The sequence below is a fragment of the Rasamsonia emersonii genome (genome assembly GCF_000968595.1).
Source record: "Rasamsonia emersonii CBS 393.64 chromosome Unknown ctg1118621760242, whole genome shotgun sequence".
Classification (NCBI taxonomy): domain Eukaryota; kingdom Fungi; phylum Ascomycota; class Eurotiomycetes; order Eurotiales; family Trichocomaceae; genus Rasamsonia; species Rasamsonia emersonii.
Window position 1 is genome coordinate 39763 of NW_013563132.1, and position 27487 is coordinate 67249.

General features: G+C 50.4%; 9 protein-coding genes across 9 annotated transcripts; 6 read left to right on the forward strand and 3 right to left on the reverse strand.

Moving 5' to 3' along the window:
• Positions 1–705: 705 nt before the first annotated feature.
• T310_5131 (Peroxisome biosynthesis protein (Peroxin-2)) lies at positions 706–4473 on the forward strand (the record flags this gene model as incomplete). Its single annotated transcript, XM_013472006.1, has 5 exons — positions 706–1078; positions 1131–2506; positions 2769–3233; positions 3296–3559; positions 3613–4473. The coding sequence occupies 5 exons, from the start codon at positions 706–708 to the stop codon at positions 4471–4473; spliced, it is 3339 nt and encodes a 1112-aa protein (XP_013327460.1).
• Positions 4474–5184: 711 nt separating this feature from the next.
• T310_5132 (uncharacterized protein) lies at positions 5185–5899 on the forward strand (the record flags this gene model as incomplete). The annotated part of the gene is made up of 2 exons (XM_013472007.1): positions 5185–5251; positions 5358–5899. 2 exons carry the CDS (start codon positions 5185–5187, stop codon positions 5897–5899), a joined length of 609 nt encoding a protein of 202 aa, XP_013327461.1.
• Positions 5900–6617: 718 nt separating this feature from the next.
• T310_5133 (Dihydroxy-acid dehydratase) lies at positions 6618–8570 on the forward strand (the record flags this gene model as incomplete). The annotated part of the gene is made up of 3 exons (XM_013472008.1): positions 6618–6746; positions 6820–7033; positions 7111–8570. The coding sequence occupies 3 exons, from the start codon at positions 6618–6620 to the stop codon at positions 8568–8570; spliced, it is 1803 nt and encodes a 600-aa protein (XP_013327462.1).
• Positions 8571–10029: 1459 nt separating this feature from the next.
• T310_5134 (Polynucleotide 5'-phosphatase) lies at positions 10030–12140 on the forward strand (the record flags this gene model as incomplete). The annotated part of the gene is made up of 2 exons (XM_013472009.1): positions 10030–10249; positions 10315–12140. The coding sequence occupies 2 exons, from the start codon at positions 10030–10032 to the stop codon at positions 12138–12140; spliced, it is 2046 nt and encodes a 681-aa protein (XP_013327463.1).
• A 550-nt stretch (positions 12141–12690) lies between these two features.
• T310_5135 (40S ribosomal protein S19) lies at positions 12691–13656 on the forward strand (the record flags this gene model as incomplete). Its single annotated transcript, XM_013472010.1, has 4 exons — positions 12691–12720; positions 12911–13187; positions 13249–13309; positions 13368–13656. The coding sequence occupies 4 exons, from the start codon at positions 12691–12693 to the stop codon at positions 13654–13656; spliced, it is 657 nt and encodes a 218-aa protein (XP_013327464.1).
• Positions 13657–15042: 1386 nt separating this feature from the next.
• Positions 15043–18349, reverse strand: T310_5136 (uncharacterized protein; the record flags this gene model as incomplete). Its single annotated transcript, XM_013472011.1, has 7 exons — positions 15043–16229; positions 16329–16531; positions 16697–16721; positions 16886–16923; positions 17003–17447; positions 17535–17780; positions 17857–18349. The coding sequence occupies 7 exons, from the start codon at positions 18347–18349 to the stop codon at positions 15043–15045; spliced, it is 2637 nt and encodes an 878-aa protein (XP_013327465.1).
• Positions 18350–19469: 1120 nt separating this feature from the next.
• On the reverse strand, positions 19470–20865 carry T310_5137 (Translation factor pelota; the record flags this gene model as incomplete). Its single annotated transcript, XM_013472012.1, has 3 exons — positions 19470–20195; positions 20228–20716; positions 20788–20865. 3 exons carry the CDS (start codon positions 20863–20865, stop codon positions 19470–19472), a joined length of 1293 nt encoding a protein of 430 aa, XP_013327466.1.
• A 2265-nt stretch (positions 20866–23130) lies between these two features.
• Positions 23131–23818, reverse strand: T310_5138 (uncharacterized protein; the record flags this gene model as incomplete). The annotated part of the gene is made up of 4 exons (XM_013472013.1): positions 23131–23167; positions 23345–23510; positions 23552–23682; positions 23739–23818. The coding sequence occupies 4 exons, from the start codon at positions 23816–23818 to the stop codon at positions 23131–23133; spliced, it is 414 nt and encodes a 137-aa protein (XP_013327467.1).
• Positions 23819–26051: 2233 nt separating this feature from the next.
• On the forward strand, positions 26052–26661 carry T310_5139 (Uncharacterized protein; the record flags this gene model as incomplete). The annotated part of the gene is made up of 2 exons (XM_013472014.1): positions 26052–26275; positions 26529–26661. 2 exons carry the CDS (start codon positions 26052–26054, stop codon positions 26659–26661), a joined length of 357 nt encoding a protein of 118 aa, XP_013327468.1.
• Between the last annotated feature and the right edge of the window lie 826 nt (positions 26662–27487).

Genomic DNA, 27487 nt, shown 5'->3' on the forward strand with positions numbered 1-27487 from the left:
CAGGAAGAACTTCAATCGAGGTCCGCAGACGCCGGGATGAGAGAAAAACGAGCGAAGCAGCCGGCTGACGCGTTCATATATAAGACGGTCGTCGACGCAGGGCAGCACGTGGCATCCTTCCGGAGTGACGACACCGTATCTCGCGATCTCTCGCATTTCGCCCCGCCGGGCGGATTCGACAGCCAGTGGGCCTCCCCGGCCAGTCTCCGCGAGCACGGTGCTCGGCGCGCGCTTCTCACTCGCCGCCGCAGCTGCTGTCCGCAACGCGATTGGCCGGTGACGGGGCTGCGGGCAGTTCCGGCTTGGCGCCTTCCCTGCCCCAGAGCGGAAGCTAGCCCAGAACGTCCGCCAAGGCAGGTGCGCGCTCGGCGCACGTGCGGCAACCGCAGCCGTTGAGCGGTGCGCGCCTTCCTCGCAGGTTGCATTCGCTCCTGCAGCAACTCGATCCGGAAGACAAGCTCGTCAAGCTTTGCCAATCGATCGAGGCAATGGAGCGCCCGCGTCGGAACTCGGCATCATGCCCGCTTCTAGAATCTATCGTGTAGTATCGGTTGCATGCGAGCAGGATTTAGCGACTGGACTGTCCGGCTGTGGTTTCACCCGGAGTCGCGGTTGATTGCTGGCGTAGCACGGTATATTCCCTTCGTCAGGCCCGGGCTCAATCATTCAGCATGCGAGCTCGCTGCCTGTGTGTCCTTATCAGCCATGGAGGGCATGGTGAAGAGCGACTCTTCGTCGCCGCAGGGACGAGAAGTCAAAGAGCAGATCGCCCCTGCGGCGCCCAAGACGAGCCGTAAGAGGCTTCTGGTAATTGTGCTGCTCTCAGCCGTCCTGTCTGTTGTCATCGCGCTGGGCCTTGGTCTGGGCCTGGGATTGGGACTGAAGCACCATGGCAGCAGCTTTGCTCCCTCGAACGGGACATCCTCTCCAGTGGCGTATAATCCGCCGCTGGGAAACGAACCATGGAGGCGGAACCCCTCCGAATATACCCTGGACACAACGATGTGGGATCTCAACGCGCCACCCACCACGCGAGTGTACAACTTTACCATATCGGAGGTGGAAGGCTTCCCGGATGGTGAGCAATAGATTCCCAAGAAACCTGGCCTACTCTGCTAACGTCCCAACAGGCGTGCTGCGGAAATTGTACGTAATCAACGGACAGTTCCCCGGCCCTCTCATTCGAGTGAACCGCGGCGATCGCGTCCTGGTCAACGTGACCAACAACCTGTCCGAGCCGACGACCCTCCACTGGCATGGCCTGTACCAGAATGGCACCAACTGGATGGATGGCACCACGGGCATTACCCAGTGCCCCATCCCCCCAGGCAGAAGCTTCCTGTACAACTTCACCGTGGAGAACCAGTATGGCACGTTCTGGTATCACTCCCACACGTCGACCCAATACATGGACGGCCTGTTCGGGCCTTTCATCGTCCATGCCCCCGAAGAAGCCCAGTTCCGCCAGAGCTACGATCATGACCAGGTGGTGCTCCTCCAGGACTATTATCACAACCTGAGCGCATCCTATCTGCCAGACTATCTCGCCCCGGGCAACGAGAATACCGAGCCCGTGCCAGACAATGGGCTCGTCCAAGGCACCAACTTCTTCAACTGCTCTTCTCTTCCCAGCGATAGCGGTTACACCTGCTACCAGAATTCGTCGCGCGCTCTCTTCAACGTGCAGAAGAATCAGCGGTACCGCCTCCGGCTTATTAATGCAGGCGGTTTCGCCATGTTTAAGTTCTCCGTGGATAACCACACCCTGTCAGTCATCGAGGCGGACTCGACAATGGTCGAACCGCTGCAGGTCCATCAAGTGGACATTGCTGTCGCAGAACGGTACTCGGTCATCCTGACCGCCGACCAGAACCCCTCGAACTACTGGATTCGTGCGACGCTCGATACGTACTGCTTTGCGGGCCAAAATCCGGTTCTTGATGCAGGCGTCAAGGCCATCTTAAGCTATACGGACAGCGAAGCGCTCCCTACCGATCAAAACTCGGTGCAATGGTCAGCGGATCCCAATGTGCTGTGCGAGGATCTCAACTCCACCCTTCTCGTGCCGGCTGTCCCGCAGCAGGCTCCGCCGGCCGACGTCCTTTATTCCCTTCAGTTCTCCTTCCAGATCGGCGCTTATGCCTTGGATAGGGCTTATGTCAACGGAACTAGCTGGGTCGTCTCGGACATTCCCACTCTCAATGCCGTGGTTCCAGGGTTGCGGTCCGGCAACAGCACCTTCAACGCAACCGGAGTGGCACCGTCCTACGGTCTTTCCAACCAGTACATCATCAGCATCCCTGAATATCAAGTGGTTGACATCCTCCTCACCAACTTCGACGACTCCTCGCATCCCTTCCATCTACACGGGCATACATTCTGGGTCCTGGCGTCCTCGCCTAACCAGTACTTCGATTGGGACTCATACGGATCGCTGAACACGACCAACCCACTTCGGAGGGATACTATTATCGTAGACTCCTACGGGTGGGTCTTGCTACGGTTCGTAAGCGACAATCCGGGGATGTGGGCCTTCCACTGCCACATTGCCTGGCATCTCGAGGCTGGTCTGATGATGCAGTTTCAAGCGCGGAATGATCTGATGAAGGATTGGGTTCTTCCTAGCGATGTGTTGGGGCTTTGCAGTGCCTAGTCTGCGTACATTAGTCGGGAGTACTACGATAGAATTAAGATTCGTTTTTTTTTAACCCTTCTTCAAGTAGAAATCTGTATCATTTGAGATTAAAGCTGCGTAGAGAATATCAAAGACGTGTGCTGATAACGCTGATAAGATCCAAGTCACGTGCCACATTTCAACCTCGGCTGCCCGTGCCCGCGGGAATCAGATCCCGACTTGTTGTCGCTCTCCCATCGTTTGTGATCGACTTGTCCTTGGCCATTTTGATGTGGCTCAGTATGATCCCACGATGACTTCCGCCAACTTCGCTGCCGCTCAGAAACGGGTCCTGGAGCGCCGTCGTCTCTTGGAGGCGGAAGCTCGCGCCCGGGTCGCGGAGCAGCAGCAGCAGCGTGCGTCACGCATCGATCTGGAACGACTGCCGTACCCGTTGAACAGGCTGTCCGGGTCAGGACTTCAGCTGTTGGATAAGATCAAGGGACGCGAGGGGACGAGACCGAGCTTCCGTGTCGGCCAGGTCGATGCCGAATTGCTCGATGAGGAGTTGCTGGATCTGCTCAAGGGACAAGTCGGCGAAGCGCTCAAATATTTCGGGGTAAGACAGATGACTCATGTGTTTGTTTTGTACAACGGCAACTAATATTCTTACTTTGACAGCCTCATATTCGCGAGGATTGGTCGAGCGAGATCCAGCTTGCTCTGCGCGCCATCCTTTTCAAGCTCTCCATATGGGACCACAACGCCTCCTACGGTGCAGCGCTGCAAGGCTTGCGATACACAGACAGCCGAAGCAAATCGCCTGTCCCTACCCCTCCGACGAAGTGGCAGAAGATCCTGTACGGCCTCCTTACGGTTGGCGGTCGCTACGCGTGGGAAAAGTGGGAGAATTGGTTGATTGATCGGGAGAGTGGTTACGATGAGGTAAGCTCGCAGTTGCGCCGGAGTGGTCCCGCGTCGGGACTGACAGAAATCAGCCCTCTCAGGATATACGGCTTTTATCCCGAATAACGAAACTCGTTTCCGCGACGCACTCTATCGCAGCTTTTATCTCTTTCCTCGTCTTTCTCGTGAACGGTCGGTATCGAACGTTGATCGACCGCATCCTCCGCATTCGACTGGCCCCGCCTTCCAGTCAGGTCAGTCGCGAGGTGTCCTTTGAGTATCTCAACCGCCAACTGGTCTGGCATGCGTTCACCGAGTTCCTTCTTTTCCTTCTTCCCCTTGTCGGGATCAGCCGATGGCGGCGATGGGTGACCCGAGCGTGGCGGAAAGCCGTTGCGGCGATGAGAGCCAGCGATGAGGAAGATGGTGCTGGGGAAAAACGAGGCCAGCTGGCCTTCCTACCGGAGCGGACGTGCGCGATCTGTTATCAGGAGCAGAATCCGACGTCTACGTCCGAGAGCGATCTTCTCGGCGCGTCCGGCTCTGGAGGGATCATTGGCTCTGCGCAGACGGATATCACGAATCCGTACGAGACGGTGCCGTGCGGGTGTATATACTGCTTCGTGTGCATCACGCAGAAATTGGAAGCGGAAGAGGGAGAAGGCTGGATCTGCCTCCGCTGCGGTGAGCTCGTGAAGCAGTGCAAACCGTGGAACGGCGACGTACTGGAAGAAACCCGTCGCTCGTCCGGCAGTGGGAAGAATGTCGGGTTCGCAGTGGCCGGGGATGCGGAAGAGGCGGAGGCAGTGGCAGACAAGGAGGTTGGGGGGAGTAGTAGATCGTTGCAGGATATGGATGCGGATGAAGCGCTTCAGGACTCCAGCACCTGGTCGACGGTTGAGAGAGAGTCGCCTGACGCAGGTACACCAGAGACTGAAACGGAGGAGTCTTAATCTGTCAGCTACACAAATACATATATATGTGATATTCATCGATACCCTTAATAATAGTCATGTCATGGAATTGAATGCACAAACGGCATTGAATGGAGATGCTGTACTGCTAGTACATTGTAGTAAGTGACACGTTCCTAGGGATAAAAATCCATTGAATTCATTCATTAATTCCCTTCTCGCTTGCCTCGCAAGTATCTATCTATAGAAAACTCTTGCTATTAGCTGAAGCTGTAACAGCAACAATGGAGTTTCATCTGCAGATGGACAGTAGTAATCTACAGCGAAATCTAGAGCTGGCAGTCTCTCTTTTATTTTTTTTCTTATTTTGAACTTTTGTTCTGTGTTAATTCTTGAAAATTTCGGATTATAGTGGATTTAGACCTTTTTTTCTTTTTCCCAGCCCCTGTTTTCTACGGAGTATTATTTTTTTTCTTGCGTACCGTATAAACAGTATATGTCTGTCGGCATACGGACAGTACAGTACAATAATATCGGCCCTTCGGTCTCGACGGGACCCAAAGCTGTCCGAGTCCCGACAGTGGACGGAGTAGGATGTTTCCGGGGACACGTCATAACTCCACTTCGGATCGATCGATTATCATCGACAAGGCTGACGATTATCTTCTTCCATGCTATCTATATAGTCTAGTTCAATAACTAACCTACCTCCTAGTAGCTCCATATCCTGCTGCACACTTACTACACACCATGTCGGAATCTTACAGCGTCAAGGCCGCACAGGCGGCGGCTATCATTACGTCTGCTTTTGCGTCTGGTACAGTACAGTCATTTCCATTTGCAGCTTCAGACCAGATCTGTTGCTCTTGAAGAGAAATAGTGATTAATTAAAGCTGACCACATTCTGAACTGAATTGATACAGGCGGCATCCTGCCCCTCTCCATCATCACCATCCCCGCCTTGACTCTCCCTGCCCGCAATTCCAGATCAGATCGCCAGCACCAGCAGCAGCAGCAGCAGCAACAACCACCACTAACACCAGCATCCCACCTAACGCATCAATTCCTCAACATCTACAACAAGGGAAAAATCCTCTTCCCTTCCATCGCCGTCACCTCCGTTCTCCTATACTCGTACGTCGCGTATGCACTCCGCGACGTGCGCAATGGCCGTCTCTCGCGACTGTATCTGGCTGCGGCGTCGCTGACGATCGGCGTTGTGCCGTATACGATCGGGCTCATGATGCCGACTAACAAGCTGCTTGAGGCGCATGCCACGCGCGACGACAACGGCAACGCCAGCGTGGACCAGAAGGACCAGAAGGAAAAGGATGAAGTCCGACAGGCGCAAGATCGCGAAGTCCCTGCACTGCTGGAAAAGTGGACGCGGCTGAATGCCGTAAGGGGGGTTTTCCCGCTCTTGGGAGCTGCGCTTGGGGCGGCGGTGAGCTTTGGTTTGGTTTGAGGTGTTATGTCCGTTATGATGGATTGATGGGAAGTAGTGGTGCCATGTATGTATATTTACTGCGTGTGCAACGCCGGATTTTCTCCCCTCTATAGACTATGGATGGATGAAACTTGGTCTGAAATGTAGATAGATAGCTAAATAGATTATTCCTCTCTGGTGTCTAAGTGGTAGTCTTACTCATTGAAAGGAAATACTTACTACTCTCAATAAATGACCTGACCTGGACTGTATTTTCAACTGTCTTAATTGGCGCGGATATATCCATTTCAACCACAACCGCCCCTCCACCAATGAGCATGCGCATATTCCATCAAGCAAGAAATGCCGCTCTGCCATTGGCATGGCCCAGGGCCCTGCAATTACCCCACAATGAGGATCTACTCTTAGGTAATGTCCAGGTGGATGATTGTACTCCGTACAGCGGATCAACTCCGATCCAGGAGGGGCGGTTATGTCGGAATTCAAAGCGAGGGCCCCTCTCTCTTTGGTTTCTGTCCAGTATTATATCTCTTTTGTTGTCTGGACAGTTTAATCAATCTTTTTTCTTGTTTCGTCCGTTCTATTTTCTTTCTTGCGAAAGTGTACTCTGTACATAGCTAGCTAACATTGCTTCCCCGCTACCCCGCACCGATTAATTGATAGCCTATCTCTCCGTCTGACTTCTTTTTTGAGTCAATTTTAACTACCTACCTACCTGACGACTGAGGAATCCACCATGGCTGAGGAAGACAAGTACATTGATTTCGCCCCCGTGCCTCACGGCGCAAAGCACGAGGATGGAACCCCGGTGTTGAACCGGTATTCGACATTCATCACCAAGGGGCATGACTTTCCCGGCGCTCAGGTAGTATACCTTTGAATAACTTTGAAAGAATTGATTTTTTTTATCTATATGCCGTATTAACTGTCTTCGACAGGCCATGCTTTACGCTGCGGGCGTGCCGGATCGGGATGCGATGAAGAAGAGCCCGCACGTGGGCATTGCTTCCGTCTGGTGGGAAGGAAATCCCTGCAATATGCATCTGCTCGATCTGGGGAAGACGGTCAAGAAGGCTGTTCAGGATAAGGGGTTGATTGGCTGGCAGTATAACACTATTGGTGTCTCGGATGCCATTACCATGGGCAGCGAAGGTAGGTACTGTACATACATACCTTGTACAGCTCTATGTGACGTGATTACTGAAACGTGCTGACGATGATGGCATCAGGTATGCGGTTCTCCCTCCAGACCCGCGAACTGATCGCCGACAGCATCGAGACCGTGACTTGCGCCCAGTACCACGATGCCTGTATCGCCATCCCCGGCTGCGATAAGAACATGCCCGGCGTCGTCATGGGAATGGCCAGACACAATCGTCCCTCGATCATGATCTACGGCGGCACGATCCAGGTTGGATATTCCAAGCTGCTCCGCAAGCCGATCAACATCTCCACCTGCTTTGAGGCCGCGGGTGCTTACGCCTACAACACTCTGCGCCAGCCCGACGACGGCGGAGATACCAGCAAGACGAAAGACGAGATCATCGAGGATCTCGAGCGCCATGCCTGCCCCGGCGCCGGTGCCTGCGGTGGCATGTTCACGGCCAATACCATGGCCACGGCGATCGAGTCGATGGGATTGAGCTTGCCTGGTTCGTCCTCGACGCCCGCCGAGTCGCCGTCCAAGATGCGCGAGTGCGTCAAGGTTGCGGACGCCATCCAAACCTGTCTGGAGAAGAACATCCGGCCGCGCGATCTGCTGACCAAGCGGTCATTTGAGAACGCCCTCGTCATGACGATGGCCCTGGGCGGCAGCACCAACGGGGTCCTCCACTTCCTGGCCATGGCACGCACGGCCGGCGTGGATCTCACTCTCGACGATGTGCAGAGGGTCAGCAACAAGATCCCCTTCATCGCCGACCTGGCTCCCAGCGGGAAATACTACATGGCGGACCTGTACGAGATCGGCGGGATCCCGTCGGTGCAGAAGCTGCTCATCGCGGCTGGGCTGCTGGACGGGAATATCCCCACGGTGACGGGCAAGACTCTGGCCCAGAACGTCGAGCCCTTCCCGTCCCTGCCTCAAGATCAAGTCATCATCCGTCCGCTGGACAATCCGATCAAGCCGACGGGTCACCTCCAGATCCTCCGGGGGAACCTGGCTCCAGGCGGAGCAGTGGCCAAGATCACGGGCAAAGAGGGAACCAAGTTCACGGGCAAGGCTCGCGTGTTCAACAAGGAGCACGAGCTCAACGACGCCCTCACCAAGGGCGCGATTCCGCGGGACGAGAACCTGGTTCTCGTAGTGCGCTACGAGGGCCCCAAGGGCGGACCGGGAATGCCAGAGCAGCTCAAAGCCAGCGCGGCCCTGATGGGCGCGAAGCTCACCAACGTGGCCCTGATCACCGACGGGCGATACTCGGGAGCCAGCCACGGCTTCATCGTCGGCCACATCGTGCCCGAGGCGGCGGTGGGCGGTCCCATCGCCGTGGTCCGGGACGGCGACGTTATCACCATCAATGCGGAAACCAACGAGATCAACATGCACGTCTCGGACGAGGAGATCCAGGAGCGGCTGAAGAACTGGACGCCTCCCAAGCCGCATGTCACGCGCGGAGTGCTGGCCAAGTACGCGCGACTGGTGGGCGACGCCTCGCACGGGGCGATGACCGACACAGACTTGTTCTGATGGTCTACATACTCCGTACGCAGTCTGTAGTAATCCGTAGCTGCAGTGTTTATATCAACAGAGTTGTGTACTTCGTCCTGATCAGTAAAATGGCGGTGAGGTTGATCGCCTGCATATCATTATTGTTATTATTTTTCTTCTTATTCAGAGTGTTGTTATTCTTCAGAAACCGGACAACCAAATACGGAAAAAGCGTTGCACGTGGCTCGATCGCGGGCTGTTGATGGCGGAGAGAATATCCACAAGGGGCGAAAAAAAAAGGAGAGCAGCGAAACAGTCCAAAAAAAATAGAAACTGTTCTGTCATGTTTACGCCGTAAAGATGCTTAAGCTTATGCTTACAGAGAATTAGTTGCGCTAGAAGCTGCACCGAAGCGGCGGAAGCGAGGCTGCGGTGGAGAGAGGCGCTTCCACCGCTCTGCCGGGCCTCGCCAGACGCCTGAAGAGATCCGCCATCACCGCCACGACCCCCGTGCTGCAGCGCTGACAGGCTGGCACATCGCCAATCACCAATTCCAGAACCAGCGCCGCCTCTTGCGACCTGTCACGCCTCGGAGTTGACACATCGCCCGCGGAGGGTGCTTTGCTGGCTGCTTCTTTGTGTGCGCTCGCCCGTCCCGGTGAGCGGACGAAAGAAAGAAATCTTTGCTCGCCAGTCAGTGGCCCTCTCGCCTCCGCGTTGCTGGTTCTTTTCCTCCTATTCTCTCTGCTGACTGCATCTGCTGCCACAGAATCGTCCAATAATGCCAGATCCCTGCACTCCCTGATCGCCTGCAGCAAGCCTGAACTCTGACGCAATCTGCTCTTCTAGCGGCAGCGGCCCGAACGCAGCGCTTCCGTTGACGCCAAAGAGAACACTCGCAGCCACACTCACAGCCAGCGAGAGCTGCACTGGGCCCGATTCAAACTACCTATTGGCTGGCCAGTGCTGCGTTGATGTGCTGGCGAGAGTCCACTATTGATCGCTCTCCACCGCCGCATTCGTGCCCAGCGCTGCCTGTATGCCACTAGGGCGCCCTGCTGATATCCCGTGGAGTGATCAGCCCCGTTGGCTGCGGATCCTGATCCTGTCCAGAGTCGCGGATCCTGGGCACTGGGAAGCCCGGGGAAGCTGAGGCTGCTGAGCATTGCTTGGCCACGCTGGTGCTTCGGGGCTCTGCCGGGCGCTAGAGTCACGGACCTGACTGCTCTCCTAGGGGTGGGAGCTAGCTACCTGATCTCCATAAATTGCGTCCAGTGCCGCGCCGACAATGGCATCGTCGATAGATCCTAATCTTCCCTCCTCCTCCTTCTCCTCGTTCTTATCGTCGCTCACTCCCCAGCCCGACGGAAACGTGGCCCTTTCCTTCTCCCGCAGCGGTCTATTCGGACGGCTCATACACCTGTGGTGGGCCGACGCCGGGAGCCATGTGCGCTTGAACTGGACAAATCTGCTGTTTTGGACCACCTGCTTGACCGCAATGGCTGGCTGTGGAATTCTGTCGGGCCTCTGGGCTCGCCGCAGACAACCGGAGCGGCCGCCGGTGAGGCGGCACTATCACAAAGCCTCCAGCGGGACCGTGACGTCGTCGTCCGAAGACGAGGAGAGCGAGCAGCGCAGCTCGTCGTCGATCCGGAAGAAGATCGCCGATGTCAGCGAGAGGGAGTTTGCGACCACGTATCAGAGATTTTCCAACAGTGGTTCGTCGTCGCCCTGTTTTTATACAGTACGAAACTACGACTAACGTCTATGATTGCCATGACAGACAAGTATGTGGATCCGGGTCTACTCAAGAAACACTCGTCCTACGTCTCCTACACGACTTCGGTGGCCACCTATCCTTCCGTCAGAACGTTCTTCCGCCAGCACCCCCAGATGGATAAATTCCCGTCCAAGCCCAGCCCGCTTCCTCTGCTGGTTTTTGTACACGGCTTGGGCGGATCTCTGGCGCAGTTCCACCCGCTTCTCACCAGTCTGTCCAATGTCGGGCCGTGTCTTGGAATCGACCTCCCCGGCTGCGGCCTGTCGTCCTTCTCCCCGAAGTCCTGGGATGCGTACACGATCGAGGCGCTGGCAGAGCTGCTTGCTGTGGTAATTGAAAGGCATCGCGACAGGGCTGCTGGACAAGGTGTCGTGTTGATTGCGCACAGCCTGGGCTGCTCTTTGTCTGCCTTGCTGGCGTCTTCCACTTCGCCCGTGAAAACTGAGCTACAGCAACATATCTTGGGTCTCATTGCTGTCTGTCCCAAAGCGGCGCCCCCTTCTCCACGGGAAGTGGCTCTGTTCCGTCGACTGCTCTGGATCCCCAACCCCATTTTCAATCTATGGCGACTCTGGGACCGGCGCGGTGGTCTCAAGAGCAAGAGTGTCTCTCGGTTCGTCGGAAACGACGCCGATCCTGATACGCGACAGCTCCAAGTGCGGTTCAATGCGCAAAGCCGATCGGCCGTGTGGAGACGGATGGCCTGGGGCAGTCTGCCGGAATACAAGGACGACAAGCCGGTTGGGGGCATGCCGGGCCAGGAGGTCTGGATGGGTCTGCAAACGCCCGTTTTGCTCGTGGCCGGTGAGGCCGACGCAATCACCAAGCCGGCGGAGATTGAGAAGCTCCTCAAGTATTTCGGAAGCACCCACGGCGAAACAAGAATGGATACCGATACCGGAAGCTCTGTCGTGCCCAACGCGTCCCGGGTTCACAATCAGATTCCGGCGCCTTACGACCCACGCGCGCATGAGGCAGAGTTCGGAGTCGAGGCCGCAGATGGGGAGGCTGTCTTACCGCGGGACAGCGACGAGTCCGACGAGAAGCAGACGAACAATACGGGCTCCGTCAATCCGAGGCGGGTCGTGAAGACGACGATCCTCCCTGCGCCCGCTTCTCATGCGCTTCTTTATGACCGTGCGACCTACCGGACATTGGCAGGCCTCATCCAAGACTTTCTCTTCAAGCACGTGGATCATCGACTCAATCTGGGCTGGCAGCTGCAACATCTGAACACCTCTGGCAAGTGGGATGTCAAGAATCTCGCCAAATGGAAGAAGGTGGCGCCCACGTCGGAGCCGATCGCGGACACTTTCGTGGCGCTGAAGATGCTGCGGGAGGTGGATGAGGAGCATAACCCGGTTCTCTTCTCGCAGAGATGGAAGGACAAGATCTACGCGGTGGTGGACATCAGCCACGAGAACCCCGTGTACGATCCCAACCAGCTGGAGAAAGGCGGGATCCACTACCACAAGCACCCGACGGTATCGAAGATCCCGCCGACGCCGGACGAGACGCGGGACTTCATCGGCCTGGTCGATCGGCTGGAGAGGGAGATTACGGACAAGATGGAGAAGGAGAAGCAGCAAGGCGAGGGCGAGGGCGAGGGGGAGTGTACGCGCCCGCTGGTCGGGGTACACTGCCACTACGGATTCAACCGGACGGGCTTCCTGATCGTCAGCTACCTGATCGAGAGGAAAGGGTTCAGCGTGCAGGGGGCCATCGACGAGTTTGAGAAGTGCCGCCCGCCGGGGATCCGACACGAGCACTTTATTGATACGCTGTTTGTGCGGTATTGCGTTGGGCTCAAGCGGGCGCCAACGTTGTAGAATGCAGTCTCACTACTATAACTACTATACGGATGGGTTAGGCGTTGGGCTAGATAGAGGGTCAAGGTTGGGTATTGTATTGTTTTTGGGTATTGTTTTTGTTCTTTTTTCCTTGTTGCTTAGAGCCACGAGTGACGATTACATAATTCGATACCACTGTACAGTAGTGTAGGATACTCTAATAATGCAGAATTCTCTGTTTTCTTTTCCAACAACAGTTGTGCTATGCAGTTCTGCTAGTTAGATAAATCCTGAAGTATAGTATATGTTTATGCCTGAGGCAGGAATTGATGCCTGACAGCCTGACCAGTCTTGGCGCTTCTCTCCGTTAGGAAAACTTAGGGCACGGCTAAACCCCGACAGGCTAAGCGAAAGCGCGCCCGCACAGAATCCGAACCACCAACCCCAGTGCCTGTCCTGTCCTGTCCTGTCCTTGTTGTGCGTGCGAATTTTCGAGGCCTCGACCACGACAACGCCCCTCCTCGTCCGTCCGTCTACAAACCTTTCTTTTCGACGAGGTTCGAGAGAGAATAACCAGCAAGTCGCAACCATGGGTGGTGTCACCGTTCGCGATGTGGACGTAAGTTGCTTGCTGTCTTGCTTGCTTGCTGCCTTTGAATTGAGTTGGTGTCATCTCGGGCCTTTCTTTGGGTGCTCGGTGCTCTCTCGCTGTGTCTCTCTCTCGAGAGAGAAATAGATAGAAGAGGATGCTGCTACGTGCGAGTGGAGGAATTGAATGAGAATGAGTTGAGTCGGCGTGTGGGGGACAGATTGCTCAGGTTGAGATTGAGGATATTGGGAGGTCTTATGGACGATGGTCTCGAACTAGGTGGATTAGTCTGAGGATAATTGCGAAGAGAGAGCTATCTCAATTCAAGGGAGATGCAGCGAGAGAGCGACAGAGCGACCGAGCGACAGGCCACAGGATGCAAATGCCATACAGGGAAGAAGAGCCATGGCTGACGGGATTTTTTCAACTGCAGGCGCAAAAGTTCATCGCGGCTTACTCCGCGTTCCTGAAGCGTCAGGGCAAGCTCCAGATTCCAGGTTCGTGGGGAACATCGCAGGGTAGGCATTTTGTGCAGACTCGACTGACTGACTGCAACAGGATGGGTCGACACTGTCAAGACCTCTTGCTCCAACGAGCTCCCTCCGCAGGACGCTGACTGGTACGTCTGCCCTACACTCTATAATTACTTGCTATGCGCTAACGCGCTGCGCCTCCAGGTTCTACGTCCGCGCCGCCGCCGTCGCCCGCCACATCTACCTCCGCAAGACCGTCGGCGTCGGTCGCCTCCGCAAGGTGCACGGCTCGCCCAAGAACCGCGGCTCGCGGCCCTCGCACCACGTCGACGCCTCGGGTCAGGTCGACCGCAAGATCCTGCAGGCGCTCGAGAAGATTGGCGTTGTCGAGATTGACGAGGAGAAGGGCGGTCGCCGCATCACGCAGAGCGGCCAGCGTGACCTGGACCGCATTGCCCGGACGACTGTTGAGGAGGAGGAAGACGAGGAGTAAATTAGTTGGTCGATGAGGAAATGAATTAATTTACTTTAGTTTTTGACCTCCTTTTTCTGTTAGTATTTTTCATGTGTTACATGACAAATATCCCCATCCCGGTGTTATGTTAAGAAGAGAAAGAAAAAAGAAAGAAAAGGAATTGGGAGTATCTTCCGGGTCTCCGTACGTACGTACGATCGAACAACGTGATTGATCACATACATACACACGGGGAAAGGATGAAAGAAGGCATGTGATTGATTTGATGTCACATCATGGAAACGAAATGCCGGTGGTGATGTGATGATATTTCTCTACGCTATGCGACAAAGAAATACTGAATGAAGAAAAAAAATTCAAGAATGGGGGACTAAATGCAAAAAAAAATAAGAATAAAAATAAATAAAATAAAAAATATATATTCTTACAAGTAGTTCCTAGCGGATGGAGGAAGAGGCATGATTATTATTATTGATTAATAACTTGAGAATGACAGTACCTCCAGACAGAAGATTAAAAAGAGAGAGAAAAGAGAAATATTCATTAAAAAACGACAAAAAAAAACAAGGCGTAAACTGTCTCCTACTACTTACTATATATATATGTATATGCTTAGTAGTAACTACTATTACTACCGTACTATGTTCGTTCATTCAAACGTTCTGGGATGGGTATTTTTTCAAAAAAAGAAAAAGTAATTACCCCTCCTTTTTCCTCTTTTCTTTTTCTTTTTCTTTTCTTTTTCTTTTCTTTTCTTTCTTTCTTTCTTTTTTTTTTTGTCTTCTTCTTTCCTCTCCTAATCAAGATTGAGGGGTATCACTTGTAGCGTCAGGAGGTAAGGTAATTAATTATAAAGTTTGCGCTTCACTTCACTTCAGAGAGAGAGCTTATATATATGTGTGTATGTGTGTGATAATGCTATGGTAAAAACAATCAGTCGATCTTTTTTTTAAATAAAAAAAAATTCATTTCTCTTGCTTGCTAGAATATAGTACATACATTACATGTATACATGCCATGCAATTCTCCCTATCTTATCCTATCCTGTCCTATCCTATCCCATGCTATAGAAAAAACAAATGGGGGGGGGCAAAATAAAACAAAAGACAAAGAAGGGTATCTACAGTTAAAACAAAAATAAAATAAAAAGCCCACCCGTCTGATCTCGCGCCTTCTGGTGATAGACAAACGCCGCTTCTTCTAATGAATAACTTCGTGTCCTGCTATGCAGGTATAATTTCGTCGAGGTGGATAATAGGTGACGGTTTTCGATCATCTCCATGTCATCTGCCTGTCGAGTCATGTTGCTCGTCCGCTACTTTATACCTCACGAGGTGATTGTCGAGAATAGATCGTCGCGTACGTCGAGATGAAAATGATCGCAATTTGCTTCAACCAGCTAGATCACGCGCAAAGCGCCTCGAGCTCTTCCATCGTCAGGTCGAATTCGCCAAACTCATCCTCGTCATCGTCTTCATTAGCGACCAGACAATCTTTCGTAGGACTGGCAGTAGATGCAGGCATGCCCGCATTTCCTGCGACCTGCTTCTTGCGTCCAATCGGCGTAGGTGACGAGCCTCGTCTAGATCGAGTCGTTAAAGGAGACTTCTTCTTGCTCGTTTCATCCATCAGGGTATCAGGAGCCTGACTAAGAGTCATCAACGGCTGTCTCTCTGCCCGCGTCTGAAGCTCGCTGTATGGCTTGGGCCGACGGCGTGGAGTCACGTCGTTTGGCTGCCTCCGCTGCTGCGGTCCGTACGGGATATTCGGATGCCAGTTTTCTTTGTAGTCGTCCTTGCCATCGTCGACTTCGAGCAGATCCTGAGTCGAGATCTGGGCGATGACATCATCTGGGTCCTGGTAAATAACGAATGGCTCCGGACCGTCACATTCAGCTGGAGACATCTTGTTGTGACTTGGAGAGGCCATGTCTGGCGGGATTTTTGAGCTATCTCCCTTTGCAGAAGGGCACGTTGAGTCAGGCTGAGATATAGGTTCACAAGTGGAGCGTGAGGTCAAAGAAGCCTCAGATTGTGACTGTGCACAGCTGACATCAGTTTCAGGATGCTCATTCTGAGTTTGGCCTGACAGTTGTAGAGTGTCAGGATCCAAGTCTTCCAGCAGGATGGCAGTTTCATCCCGAAAGGACTCCCCTAGATCGAGAACAGGGTCTGGAGGGGAGTGCTCATTCACATTCCCGTCACAGTCTGTTACCATCATCGTTGGTGGCATTGCCCGGTGTGAATCTTGTCCATGAGCGGTGACAGCTGAGACCTTCTCATTGCTGTCTCTGGAAGTGCCAGATCCAGCCTGAGCGTCACTCTGGCTTTGATCTTCATCGAACCAGTCTTCAGCTTCCGTCTCCACTTCCGTGTCCTGCTGACTCGACTCTTTTTCACTCAACTCCGTCAATTGCTGCTGCTGCTGCTCTTTCTTCCTCTCCAAAAATTCAGCAGACGGGGCTGGCTGGCCGGGACCTTGACATTGGGATCGGGCAGACCCAGCCGTCTGCGCTCCTCGCGCTCTCGGGCCTCCTTCTCGGCTTTCTTCTTCTTGTTGGCGATCCGCTTCTTTTCCCTCTCGCGCAGCTTCTGGGCTCTGCGTTCGCGCTCCTCCTCGCGCTCAATGCGTTCGATCTGGGACGCGGTAAACTGGAAGCGCTTGTTGCTGCGCTGGTACCGGCGGCGTACGGTCCTGGACTTCTCGAGGATGCGCCGGGGCGGGTCGGGCATCGCTGTCGACAGTGGCGACGACGAATTGAAGATGGCGAGGCATGGATGTTGTGTCTAGAGGGTGTTGATAGGGGTGTGAAGACGTAGGAGGGTCTGATGGGTGGAGTGACATCAGTTGAGTCGGATGCTCGGTCCGGGGATACTTTGTGCCGAGCATCCACCTCACTTACAGAGTAACACAAGCATATCATGCCAAGTGATCAATTGATTATTACCAATGTGATCGGAGTTTATTTTATCATACTCCACCTTGGGTACTGTACTGCACGGAGGTAATGGTAATAATACTCCTGAACTGCCTGCTTACAAAACTACCTATCACCTACCTTTTTGGGTAGTATGCCGGGATATCTGCCAATATTCATGTGCTTCCTTCTATCAGCAACCCTGGCTAGTAAAGCTGAATATTGTTATTCTCGCCGTGGTTGGTGTTTACCAAGTGAAATATAGTAGGTACTGTATTCTGAGTCTGGAAATCACATCAATCTCTTGTTCCTTGCATTTGTCAAACATACTGGGGCACAAAAGAAAAACTAGGTTATCTAGTGAACCCCTAGTGTGAATGATAGCTTCCCAGGTTGACAGCATTTCACCAATAATCCATATACCCCCCGAAGCGATGGTAATAGTACCAGCATTCGCAGGGGCAAGAGTCATATTCAGGCATCCTCGTCGGATCATCGACGACGGCGGCAGAGAGCTGCACACCCAACTCTTTAAACGCTTCCACAAAAGTCTTGCCATCCTTGCATGTTTCGGTGGTCATATCCTTGGCTGGAGGGACAGGAGTATGGCAGGTAAGAGTGCGCAGATGAGGAAGCTCTCCACTCAACACCTTCTCGTAGATGGTTGCCAGAGGGAAGGCACCAAAGTGATCCCGAAAGGTGATGCTCTCCAGACTGGGTGGGAGAAGCTTTCCAAAGGGTTCCATCCCCTTCCAATCCTCCGTCAACATCTCGGGATGAATCGTGAGGTGCTTGAGAGCAGAGAAGTCGCTGAGATCCACACTTTCATCATATTGGAAGTAGAGGTCCAGATCTAGGTATTCCAGGGAGGATGCATGCGGTCTCAAGGCATCTACATATTAGCCCCTGTCATTGCTGCGTTCGATGCCCACCATAGGGGTTGTCTCCTCGCCTTTAAAGGTGAACCTTTTCAGCGCACGGGGATAGGTGAGAATTTCCGAAATGGCTTCCGGTCCAATGTCACAGTTTAACAGGATTAGCTCTTCCAATTGGGTTGATCGACTGGCCGGCGCAAGTCGCTTGGAATTATTAAGACTAAATCCTGTAAAAACAGCACCGGTGATGGAGATACGGCGCAGTCCGGGGTGATAGAAGACTGCCTCCTTGAGGTACATATTCCACCAGACATCCTCCCGGTTTATTTCATAATCAAATCCGAGGTCGCCTGAAGGACGTCAGAACAAAAGAATAGAAAGGAAAGGAAATGAATGAATGAGCAGCACTGAGATTGACCTGTTTACAGGAGCTTAGGGCAGGAAGAACTTGTGAGCCTGGTCGGGCAGCTTGACAGAACAGCCTGTTCTCTTCCCATCTTTCCACAGCCTCCAGCTCCTTAGCTGGGGGCAGGTTGGGGTAAGAAGGTCGTGCCTCAAAATACTTGGCCCTGATGACGAGGGCCTCCAGGTTGAATAACTGAGAGGTGACCCCGTCAAGGTCTTCGGGACCATGGTCCTCACTCTCCTCGCAATGGTAATGAAATTGCAATTCACGGATGAGATGGATCAACGCCGGACAGTGCTGTATCGTCCAGGCAAATCTGTCGCCATTGATTGGATGTCGAAGCCAGACCGAACAGTAGAGAATCGGGGTGGCCAGTCGGTGCAATCGATGGCACACTTGGGCCACCCTGCCAAGATCCTGCAGAGATGGACCTGCTCGTAGATGAAGGAGGATACATTCGATAAGCTCCTGGGGGAGACTCAGAAGACTAACAGAGCGGGTTGGCGATGCCATCTGAAGTGAATCAACTGTCTGCCGGACTTGTTACATGTACGGAGTAATCTGGTTAGAATACTACCACTTTTATTCTAGTGAACCTATTTAAGTGTCATGTTGCAGTACCAGGAGAACAATAACATGGACGTAGATGGCTAGGGCAGCTGCCAGCTTTAATTAAGCTTGGAACACAGCCCCCACGATGAGGCGAAGCGCGTTTCCCCGCAAGCTAAGCATTCTCAATCCACCTGTCAACAGTACGAATAAACTATTTCCGTAGTTAGGAAATTGACTGACTGACTTTTCTTAAAATCTCCCCCTAATAATAATCCTGCTGCTCTTAATTACAGATCTGCTTAGTTTCCCTACTCCTTAAACCATTCCTCAATTCGTAATTAACATCATGTTCCCAGTCTTTGAAGCTAATTCTTATTTGCACAATGCTGATAATAGTCTGGTCTGTTCACGTTCAGTTCATGTGCTTATGTGCTGGGCATGTGTTCTTAATATATAATCTTGCTGAGAGTAAGCCCTAACTTGAAAACTGAATACTACCTATGTATCCATCACTGTCCCTTTCACCTCCAAACAATTTCTGATAGATGTTTAGACCTACCTTTCTTGCAGACATGACTGTACAGCAGATTGGTCCTGATCATATTTCAGAATATAAAAAGTTGCCTTTCCTTTTTCTTTTCTTTTTTATTTGTTGCATAGAGTAGAGATTTAAATCACCATCACTAGTACATTCACATCTCCATCACCAGCATTTCTATGATGATCTGATCTATGTATGTATGATCTAACCATCAATCACTTTGTTCGTTCGTACGAGTACCCGGGAGGGAGGAGAAACTCCCAATCCCTTTTTTTTTCTTTTCTTTTCTTAACATAACAGCGGGAGGGATATCTTGTCATGTAAAACACGACGTGAGACGACGAGGCAGAATTGCAGGATCTCAGCATGAAAACAGAAGCGTCGTCTCATGAACAGGTATTGGACTGTAGAGGACAAGAACTTGCGATAGAAACGTAATGGATTATGTATGGGAATTCTACTGTCTAGACCATCCCGCATTATATACAGTCCTTTAAATGCTTCATTTTTGATCGATATCCTTAGTTCGAATAAGTGCCTCTAATGCGCTTCAACAGCCTGCTGTCCGTTCGTTGTTACCATTCCGTCCGCTACCGTCTCGTCCTCGTCCGAGACGAGTTCCTCCTCCGCAATCGGGAATGTCAGGAGAGCTGCGACGCCTCCTAACCCGTCCAGTCGCTTCCCACTCTCGTGGTCGGAACTCAGCACTCGCACCTCGCCGCCTTCAACGTCGCGGACCCGGTCGACCAGCGCAACCCACCGCTTTCTCTCCGCGACGTCCTGCGCGCGGAATAGGCGGTTTGATATGATGAGAACTCCTCCGCCTCTGCCGACAGCACCCTGATCGACGGCCTTCTCGACCTCGCGTGGGCCGTACGTGGCCTTGTTCGTCTCCTTGCGGAGGTGTTCCATAAAATCATCCATCAATTTGGTCTCGCGCGCATACTTGGTATCGGCGAGAAGGGTCTTGACGGAAGGTGACTGGAGGACTTCGGACAGTGCATGGAGGTGACCAGAGGCAGAATGTACTACCACAATACTGGGCAGAAGGCGTTTGAGGGCGGGCATGTTTGTCGATGCTGCCGACTGGATGTGTTTCTGGAAACCGGCCGCCACGAATCCGGGAGAGGCCAGCAGGATCGGTCTGACCGGCTCATTGCTGGTCGACGCTGTCGAACTGGCGTTGAATTCCATCTGCCGGAGTAACGTGTCCAGCGTGACTTGGAAAAACTTGGCCATACCCTTGCCCGAAACATCAGCTTTAGCCTACCGACTTTCGAGCACAAGCAATGACCGACCTTGTCGTGATCACTACCCCCTTGTCTCTTACGCGGGATCGACATCTCGACCTTTTGTTTCAGGATCGTCTGGAACTGGGTGATGAAGCAGATATGAGCCAGCCCTTCCTGCATCACCACCGCCACCGCTTCCGCCCGTCTCTTCCCGCCTTCATCCACCGCATCCTTCAGCATGTCGATGGCGACGCTGTCCCATCCAAGCCCCTCACCCTCGGCGCCGACTTCTTTTTCTAGCGTAAAGTTGCGATGTAGTTCCAGATCGAGGGTATGATGCTGTCCGACTCTGGTGTGTTGCGTCTCGTTCATAATCTGGCCGCTCACGTGGAGCTGAGAGCTCTGGGGGTCGAAGTCGAGGCTCTTCACTCGGATCTGCAGCATGAGATGGACGCGCGTGGAGGTGGTGGTGCCGCTGTCTTGGGTGGTCGTCACTTTACGGACCGCGCTCGCGCGGAGGAGGTCACCTGGTCGGATGAGATTGTAGGCATGCCACTGTCAAGAAAGAGAAGGAATCGCGATCAGCATATAGTTAAGAAAGTCTGTCTGTCGTGTGTAAGACGAACCATGTCCTCGGGCTCCTCGGGACAGAGCGTGACGGCACCGGAGCCGTTTCGCTCAATGCTGCTCTTTATGAGACGCATATTGCGCGATTTGTCATGGGAATAAAGACCGTATCCAGATGCTGGACAGAATGTCGCTGCTGAAGGATTCTGTCAAGTGTGGGGTAGGTGGAAAATGGAATGACGTCGAAGCTGTATCAGATTAACGATAAGAGCTCTTTATCATATAGATGGCCAGGAATGCGCAAGAATAGATAGTATATGGATAATATTTGAACGACAAAGGTTAGAGACAACAATCATTGATATTGTTGGAGGCAAAGATCATGGACGAGGCGCGGGGAATATCAGAGTCGCCCAAACAGGCCTAGCGCGGGATGCCATTGCTGCTAATCGATAAAAGTTTCTGCCTGAGGCAGAAAAAAACTTATCTCTCTTGTTTATATAGCTGCTATTACATTTCCTTCAGGGCAATCTTTCATTACAGATGGCCTCGAGCTCGCTCTGGAAGAGCCTCTTCGGCGCAGAAGCTCTGCGATTCCAATCATTGCTCTATGCTCGCAGTTGAAGCAGATACCAGCCAGGTTATGAGGATTATTTTGGTGAATCCCTGCTGAGACTCATTGAGGTCGCTTGCTATAATGGCCCAACAAGTCATGTTCTTGTCTGAATAGAGCCTTGCATTCAAATGCTCCAAGACATCCTGTTGGATGATGAAAACATATAATGAAAGTACAAAATTTCATATTTAACAGCCATACACAACCTTGACCGACTCAAATAAGTCCCTTGCAGTCAGCTTCTAGTCTGAGCTGATCTGCATTTTTTTTTACTCTAGCAATTACTGAGAGCAAAGCTATAGTCAGTAGAAAAGAAAAAGAATAAATCCCCGTTAACAGCAGCAGAACTCGCTAACGGCCTGGATACATTAGATATATAGGACTTATTCAAGCTGTTTCAGGACTGGCATTACAAGTTGATTCTCAGCAGTCTACAGCTAGGCGTGATTACGTTGTATTAGGGGAACATCGACGAGACAAGATTTCTGGTTTCCGATTTCTCTTCCCCCTAAGCATCCTGCGAGTAATCAAGAGGATCTACTAGTATGTAGAGAGAAAAAAAAACCTGTAAGTAGATCCAACATTAGGCACCGTACATGGATGTTGGATGTTGTCCTACCCATCTGAGGCAATGACGACGATCATGGATGACCTACATTAGTAGGTACAGTACAGGTATGCAATGACCCAAAAATTATACTAGGGGCCAGGGTGAGCTTCTAGTCTCTTTCTTTCTTTTTTCTAGCCCCAGATTTTCTTTCACCCGTAAAAGTATGTTATCGATAGTCGCTTTGCTGAAACAGCCTACGTGCTTGGCGTTGGTGCTTTGTTTGCTCGCTTGCTCGCTTGCATGCTCGCTTACTACCCGAATCTGGCCCCAGCCCCAGTCTCAGCCCCAGATCCAGCAAATAGCAGGCTAACACCTATGTATGAGGTATATACGCACATATGTACATTCATATGTACGTCTCATGTAGCTACCTCGTGGAGGTTACATAGACGAAAAAGATAATCGCTCATTCACTGACTCATTCATTTCTCTTTCTAGATTGTTGGTTAGATCCACTTGCAACACATTTGTACAAATTTACCTATAAAGGATATAAACAGGACTCTAACATCTATCTATGACCTAATTACATACATAATCTACCTGCTCTGGCGGTTTATACGCATGAAGGTGTGGGTTGTCGTCACTTTTGTGTTTGGCGATAGTAGACAAGATGCTTGTTATTTAGTGATGCTAACTAAAGTAGGAGACTGACTGACTGAGAAAACTAAATTGTTTACATACTCTTACCAGTATACCTACGTAGGTAACATGTTATTCTTATTGATAAAAAAATAAAGATTTCCTGACAGGGGTAAAAGAAGTTTGAACGTTCGCCCCCTCTCGTTTTTACTCCGTACGTATATACACATGTACTTCTTTACTAATCTCATCGAAAAAAAAATTAAGTGACGTTAGGTAGGTAGGTAGGTAGGCAGGTAGTTTACCCCACAGCCCGCAGGGCAATAAATGAATGAATGAGTGAGTATCTAACTTAGCAAATAATGATAACAGCTATTTATCATCAGAGAGACTGAAGAGAGACAAAAGTGAGAGACAGAGAGAGAGGGGCTTACTGAGCAATTAATTCTTTTAATTAATTAGGCGATATTATCTCGACAGAGTTCTTTCTTTATTTAGTAGTATCTGTAGTCGATACACATACGTACGCTGCATGATCGTCAGTCATATGTCGATGTATGTGTTGTATGCAACACTACTCAAGTATGTAGGTTTTCACGTAGGTAGATCATCATCATTATTATGATTATGACTATTATTGTTATTCATTAGATAAAGCATCATTATTGTTATTATTATTATTACCTACCTAATTCACATAATTCAATCAATCAATCAATGAATCAAGTAAGTTGATAGTCAGTATTTTTTTAAAAATTTCCTATTTACCTACCTACCTAGGAAGGTACATACATACATACATACATACCGGAGTAAGGTTCGTAGTTCATCGTCATAGTTCACACAGTCACCAGTCCAAGTTGAATGTTCAGTCATATGTAAATCCTTACTTACTTCGCTCGCTGTGGATTTGAGTTCTGACAACGCTTTTTGAACCTTAGGCAGGGAACATGCAGTTAACGAACTGCTATAGACTATTAATAGTCACATAGATATGTACCTAGATACATCATACAGCACATGTACAGAGTGGAGTACAACCGGTACAAACTGTACTCTGTATAGTAGTTAGTACTCGACTCGACTGACCCACTGGAAAGAAGAAAAAAAAAGAGGTGAACATCTAGTTCAAAGTCGATACCTGATCTGACAAAGTAAAGTATTCAGAGAATAAACGTCACATATAAGCTGTATGTATGTACATTATGTCCATACATTCAGAGATGTACTCTGTACGCGTCGGGAAGAACAACGACGGGACACAATCCGAGACGGGATACATTCCGAAGCGGAGAGCGGAGAGGAGCGAGCGGACGGGCACAGACACGGGCACGGACCACAGGCGGCAGTGATCATCACGAAGCCGAAGAGGAAAAATAATGAGGTGACAATAAGCCAACCAGTTGTAATACCCTGTAATAATCAGAATTGGAATTTACTACAATATCTACCTATTAGAGTAGGCTATCTATCTAGGTAAAATTACCATCTACCTAGTCAGTGTCTTAGTGTGCAGCTAATCTATCTATCTATCCATTTATTTCATTTGGATATAAATGGAAAAAGACGACCGGTGAAATAAATGATGCCTAGAGTTTTAGGCCGGCAACAGCTGTCCTACTAAACTAGCAAACATGTAAACCATACTCCATCAGGACAAAGTCAGTGGCACTGATTCCGTGATACCGACGGATACGGACTACGGAGTACGGAGGAATCGGGCCCGATAAATAAAAATGCACGACGGAGTACTCCGTACGTACGGAGTAGAACTACGGAGTACTCCACGGCGTTTCGTTTCGGAGACACGAGAGTCGAGACAGGAGTGATGATCGTCGCCGTGCAGGACACTACCGACCTAAATATTTCTATTTCTGTTTCTATTCTAAGAAACTTCATTTCTTGATTCATATGAATGAATTCTTCTTCTCCCGCGTCCTGTCAGACGACCGACCAACAAGCTAGCTAAAAAAAAAACTGCTGCTTATCGCTAGTACTGTATACTCCATACCTACTCCGTACCTAGTGAACGGCCGACTAGCAGTGCGGAGTATCGGGTAGTGGAGATGGCACAGACTGTGGACAACAAGCAGCGTGCTCAGACAGTTCTAGGCTTCCAGCCTTCCAAGCTGACCGTTGTGGAGACCGACTTAACCAAGCCAAGTACTCCGGACTCCGTATTATTATTAATAATTCCGGCCGGAAGAAATTCCGCCTGCGGCTGACAAATATTCTTGTCAGCAAACAGCAAACTCAATTGTACAGCTCACAACAAAAAAGGTTGAAACAAAAGCAAGCAAAGCAAAGCAAAGCAAAAAAAAATTTTTTCCAGCCAACCGACTTGACGGACTGATCCACTTCTAGAATACCAATACGTACCACCTGTTAATATTACCCAAGGTTGACGATATTCAATCAATCAATATCAATCAACCAATCGACTCATGAAAAGAGTCGACAGAAGTAAGTTACCACCTAGATTGGTTAGTACTGGACTACTAGTACCTAAAAGGCACTCCGTACGGATTTCCAATTTTCCATCAGAGTAACAATAATGGATCGATGATCGATCCATAGATAAGGATGGGGCAAGTACTACCTACCGAACCTTGCTTGAACCAGGTCCAGAAAATAAGAACAATGATTGATACCTATTATTTGGAATACTGTAGAGCGGTGAAGAACGAACAGAACGGAGTCCGCCGATGACGGATGATGGGCTTTCGACTTACGGAGTATGGAGGGGAGTGAAAGAATGTATTCTACTCCGTAGAGTAGTTCAATTGATCAATTAAAAGGTAAATAATAGCTATGCGGCTCTAAACTAATTAATTTGATAATAATTAATACTAATTAACAGTAATAGTGATTGTGATAGTAAATTACTTTTTTTTGAATCTACAAAGTACTCCGTACAGAGCACTCTTATGTACATGTACATACATACGTAGATTACATATAGATATCTACCTGATCATATGAGTAGTATGCTGACTGGTGCCTAAATTATGTTGACATCATTAGAGGGAGCCGTCCAAACATTTAAGCTAGTTACTGTGCATCTTCCCATCTTCACCTCTCTCTCATCCAAGCACAGATGTCTCTCCCTAAACAAGGCCCATTCTTTGGCACTGACTTCATCGGCAGAATTGTCTTGTTGTCTGAAAACCAGAGGGACTCGTGGAAGCTGGTCTCAAAACTGAGTGAGAAGTTCTCGCAATGCGATGCAGCAAGAGAAGGTCAGCGTCCTACGCGCTCTGAAGCGTGGGCGACCTATGAGTGTTTGAACGTTCTTGACAGCAGGGAAAGTGCCGTGCTTAAGATCAGAATGCAATAAGCCCATTCCTATGGACCATATTCCAAGCAAAACGAGGAGGGGAAAGGGGGGCAAGAAAGAAAGAGCCCCCTGTGCAGAAAGATAATTCCCGGACAGGATCCCATATCATGGCTCCGAGTTCAACTCCCCCGAATCAAGAGCATCTCAGGCTACCGAAGAGCCTATAGGGCTGACAAAAATGGAGCTGAAGGCCCTCGAGCAATTGACTCGGGAGAGATGCTCCTCCGCCCCGAAACTGCTCAAATATAAGCAAGACAGACAGGATCGTGATATGTCGGTGCCTGGTGGATATATTGTGTATATCCTGATGGATCGGCTGCCCGGAGTCCGATTGAACGACTTTTGGGCCAGAGATGCAACCGAGCGTCAGGAAATCCGAGACGCTTTCAAGGTTGCGTACGAGTATGTTCGAACTCTCCCATCTAGTCTGATGACTCTGATCCTATAAGGAATCTTAACTATAAGGAATCTTGATTTTCTCTAACGTGGTTTTTGCTTTGGCAAACATAAAGGGAGTGTATCGTCTGCGAGATGATTACCTTGGACAGAGGCTGCGACAATATCCTCTGGGATCGGGAGTCCAAGAAATGGTATTTTATCAGCCGGCATCCAACCTATCCTATGCTAACGCGAGGTAAATTTATTTCCAAAATAGTTACATTATTGACTTTAAATGGTCACGGAAGCCCAAAGTGCACGACCAATGGAGAAACTCTATTTGGCTGGCGTGGAACTTGGCGCAGTCGGGTGCTGTTGATCGAGAGAATATATCTCTCTGGAAGCTTTGACCTAGAATGGTGTTGCTGACGTGGTTATGCTATATCATCCTATATGCTTGCTTGATTATAAGGCAATGAAATATATTATTAGATGGCATGTCCTGCTGCAACTAAGTAGAACCAGTCTACCAGATATGTAGACTATTATAGAATCATATGAAATGGCAAGGTAAGGTATAGTTCAGGACGCTGATCGATTGGCAGTGTAATAATGGTTTAATCAATGCTTACCCGAAGGCGGGAAAACTATTAACCAGATCGTGTAATACCCATACACAGAGCTTTCCCCATCTAAGTATAAAGAATTCTGAACAAATCAACAAGCAATAAAATTAATTAATTAGACTGACGAACAAACAACGTTGATCTGAAACAGTATCAATTCGCGAACCTAACCCAGGAAAGGTTAATAGCCTATAGTTTAAAAAAATAGGTAATTGGCGTCTACGTAGATAGACAGACACCTAACGTAATCCACCACCGAGCTGCGCGGACCACCGAGCTGCGCGGTCCCCGAGAAAAAAATTCAACCACCAACACAACCGTAAATCTTGAAGCATTTTGCAACCAAATTTAATGAATTTGACTATATAAAGAAGGAGACTGTTTACTAGGGCATTTAAGCCGATTATGGCCTGTTTGATTGCAATTACTGCATCTTGGTGGCCTTCGAGTCCGTGGTCTAGATGATTCCTGTAGTTGCTCCTCATGCTCTTGAGCTTTTTGCTGTCCTTCAGCACCTGTCAAGCTACCACCAGTTGCTATAAAGTATCTTGATGCCTCTCGCTTCCTTTTTAGACGCTGATTTGCTGCACGAAGTTGATTAACTTCTTGC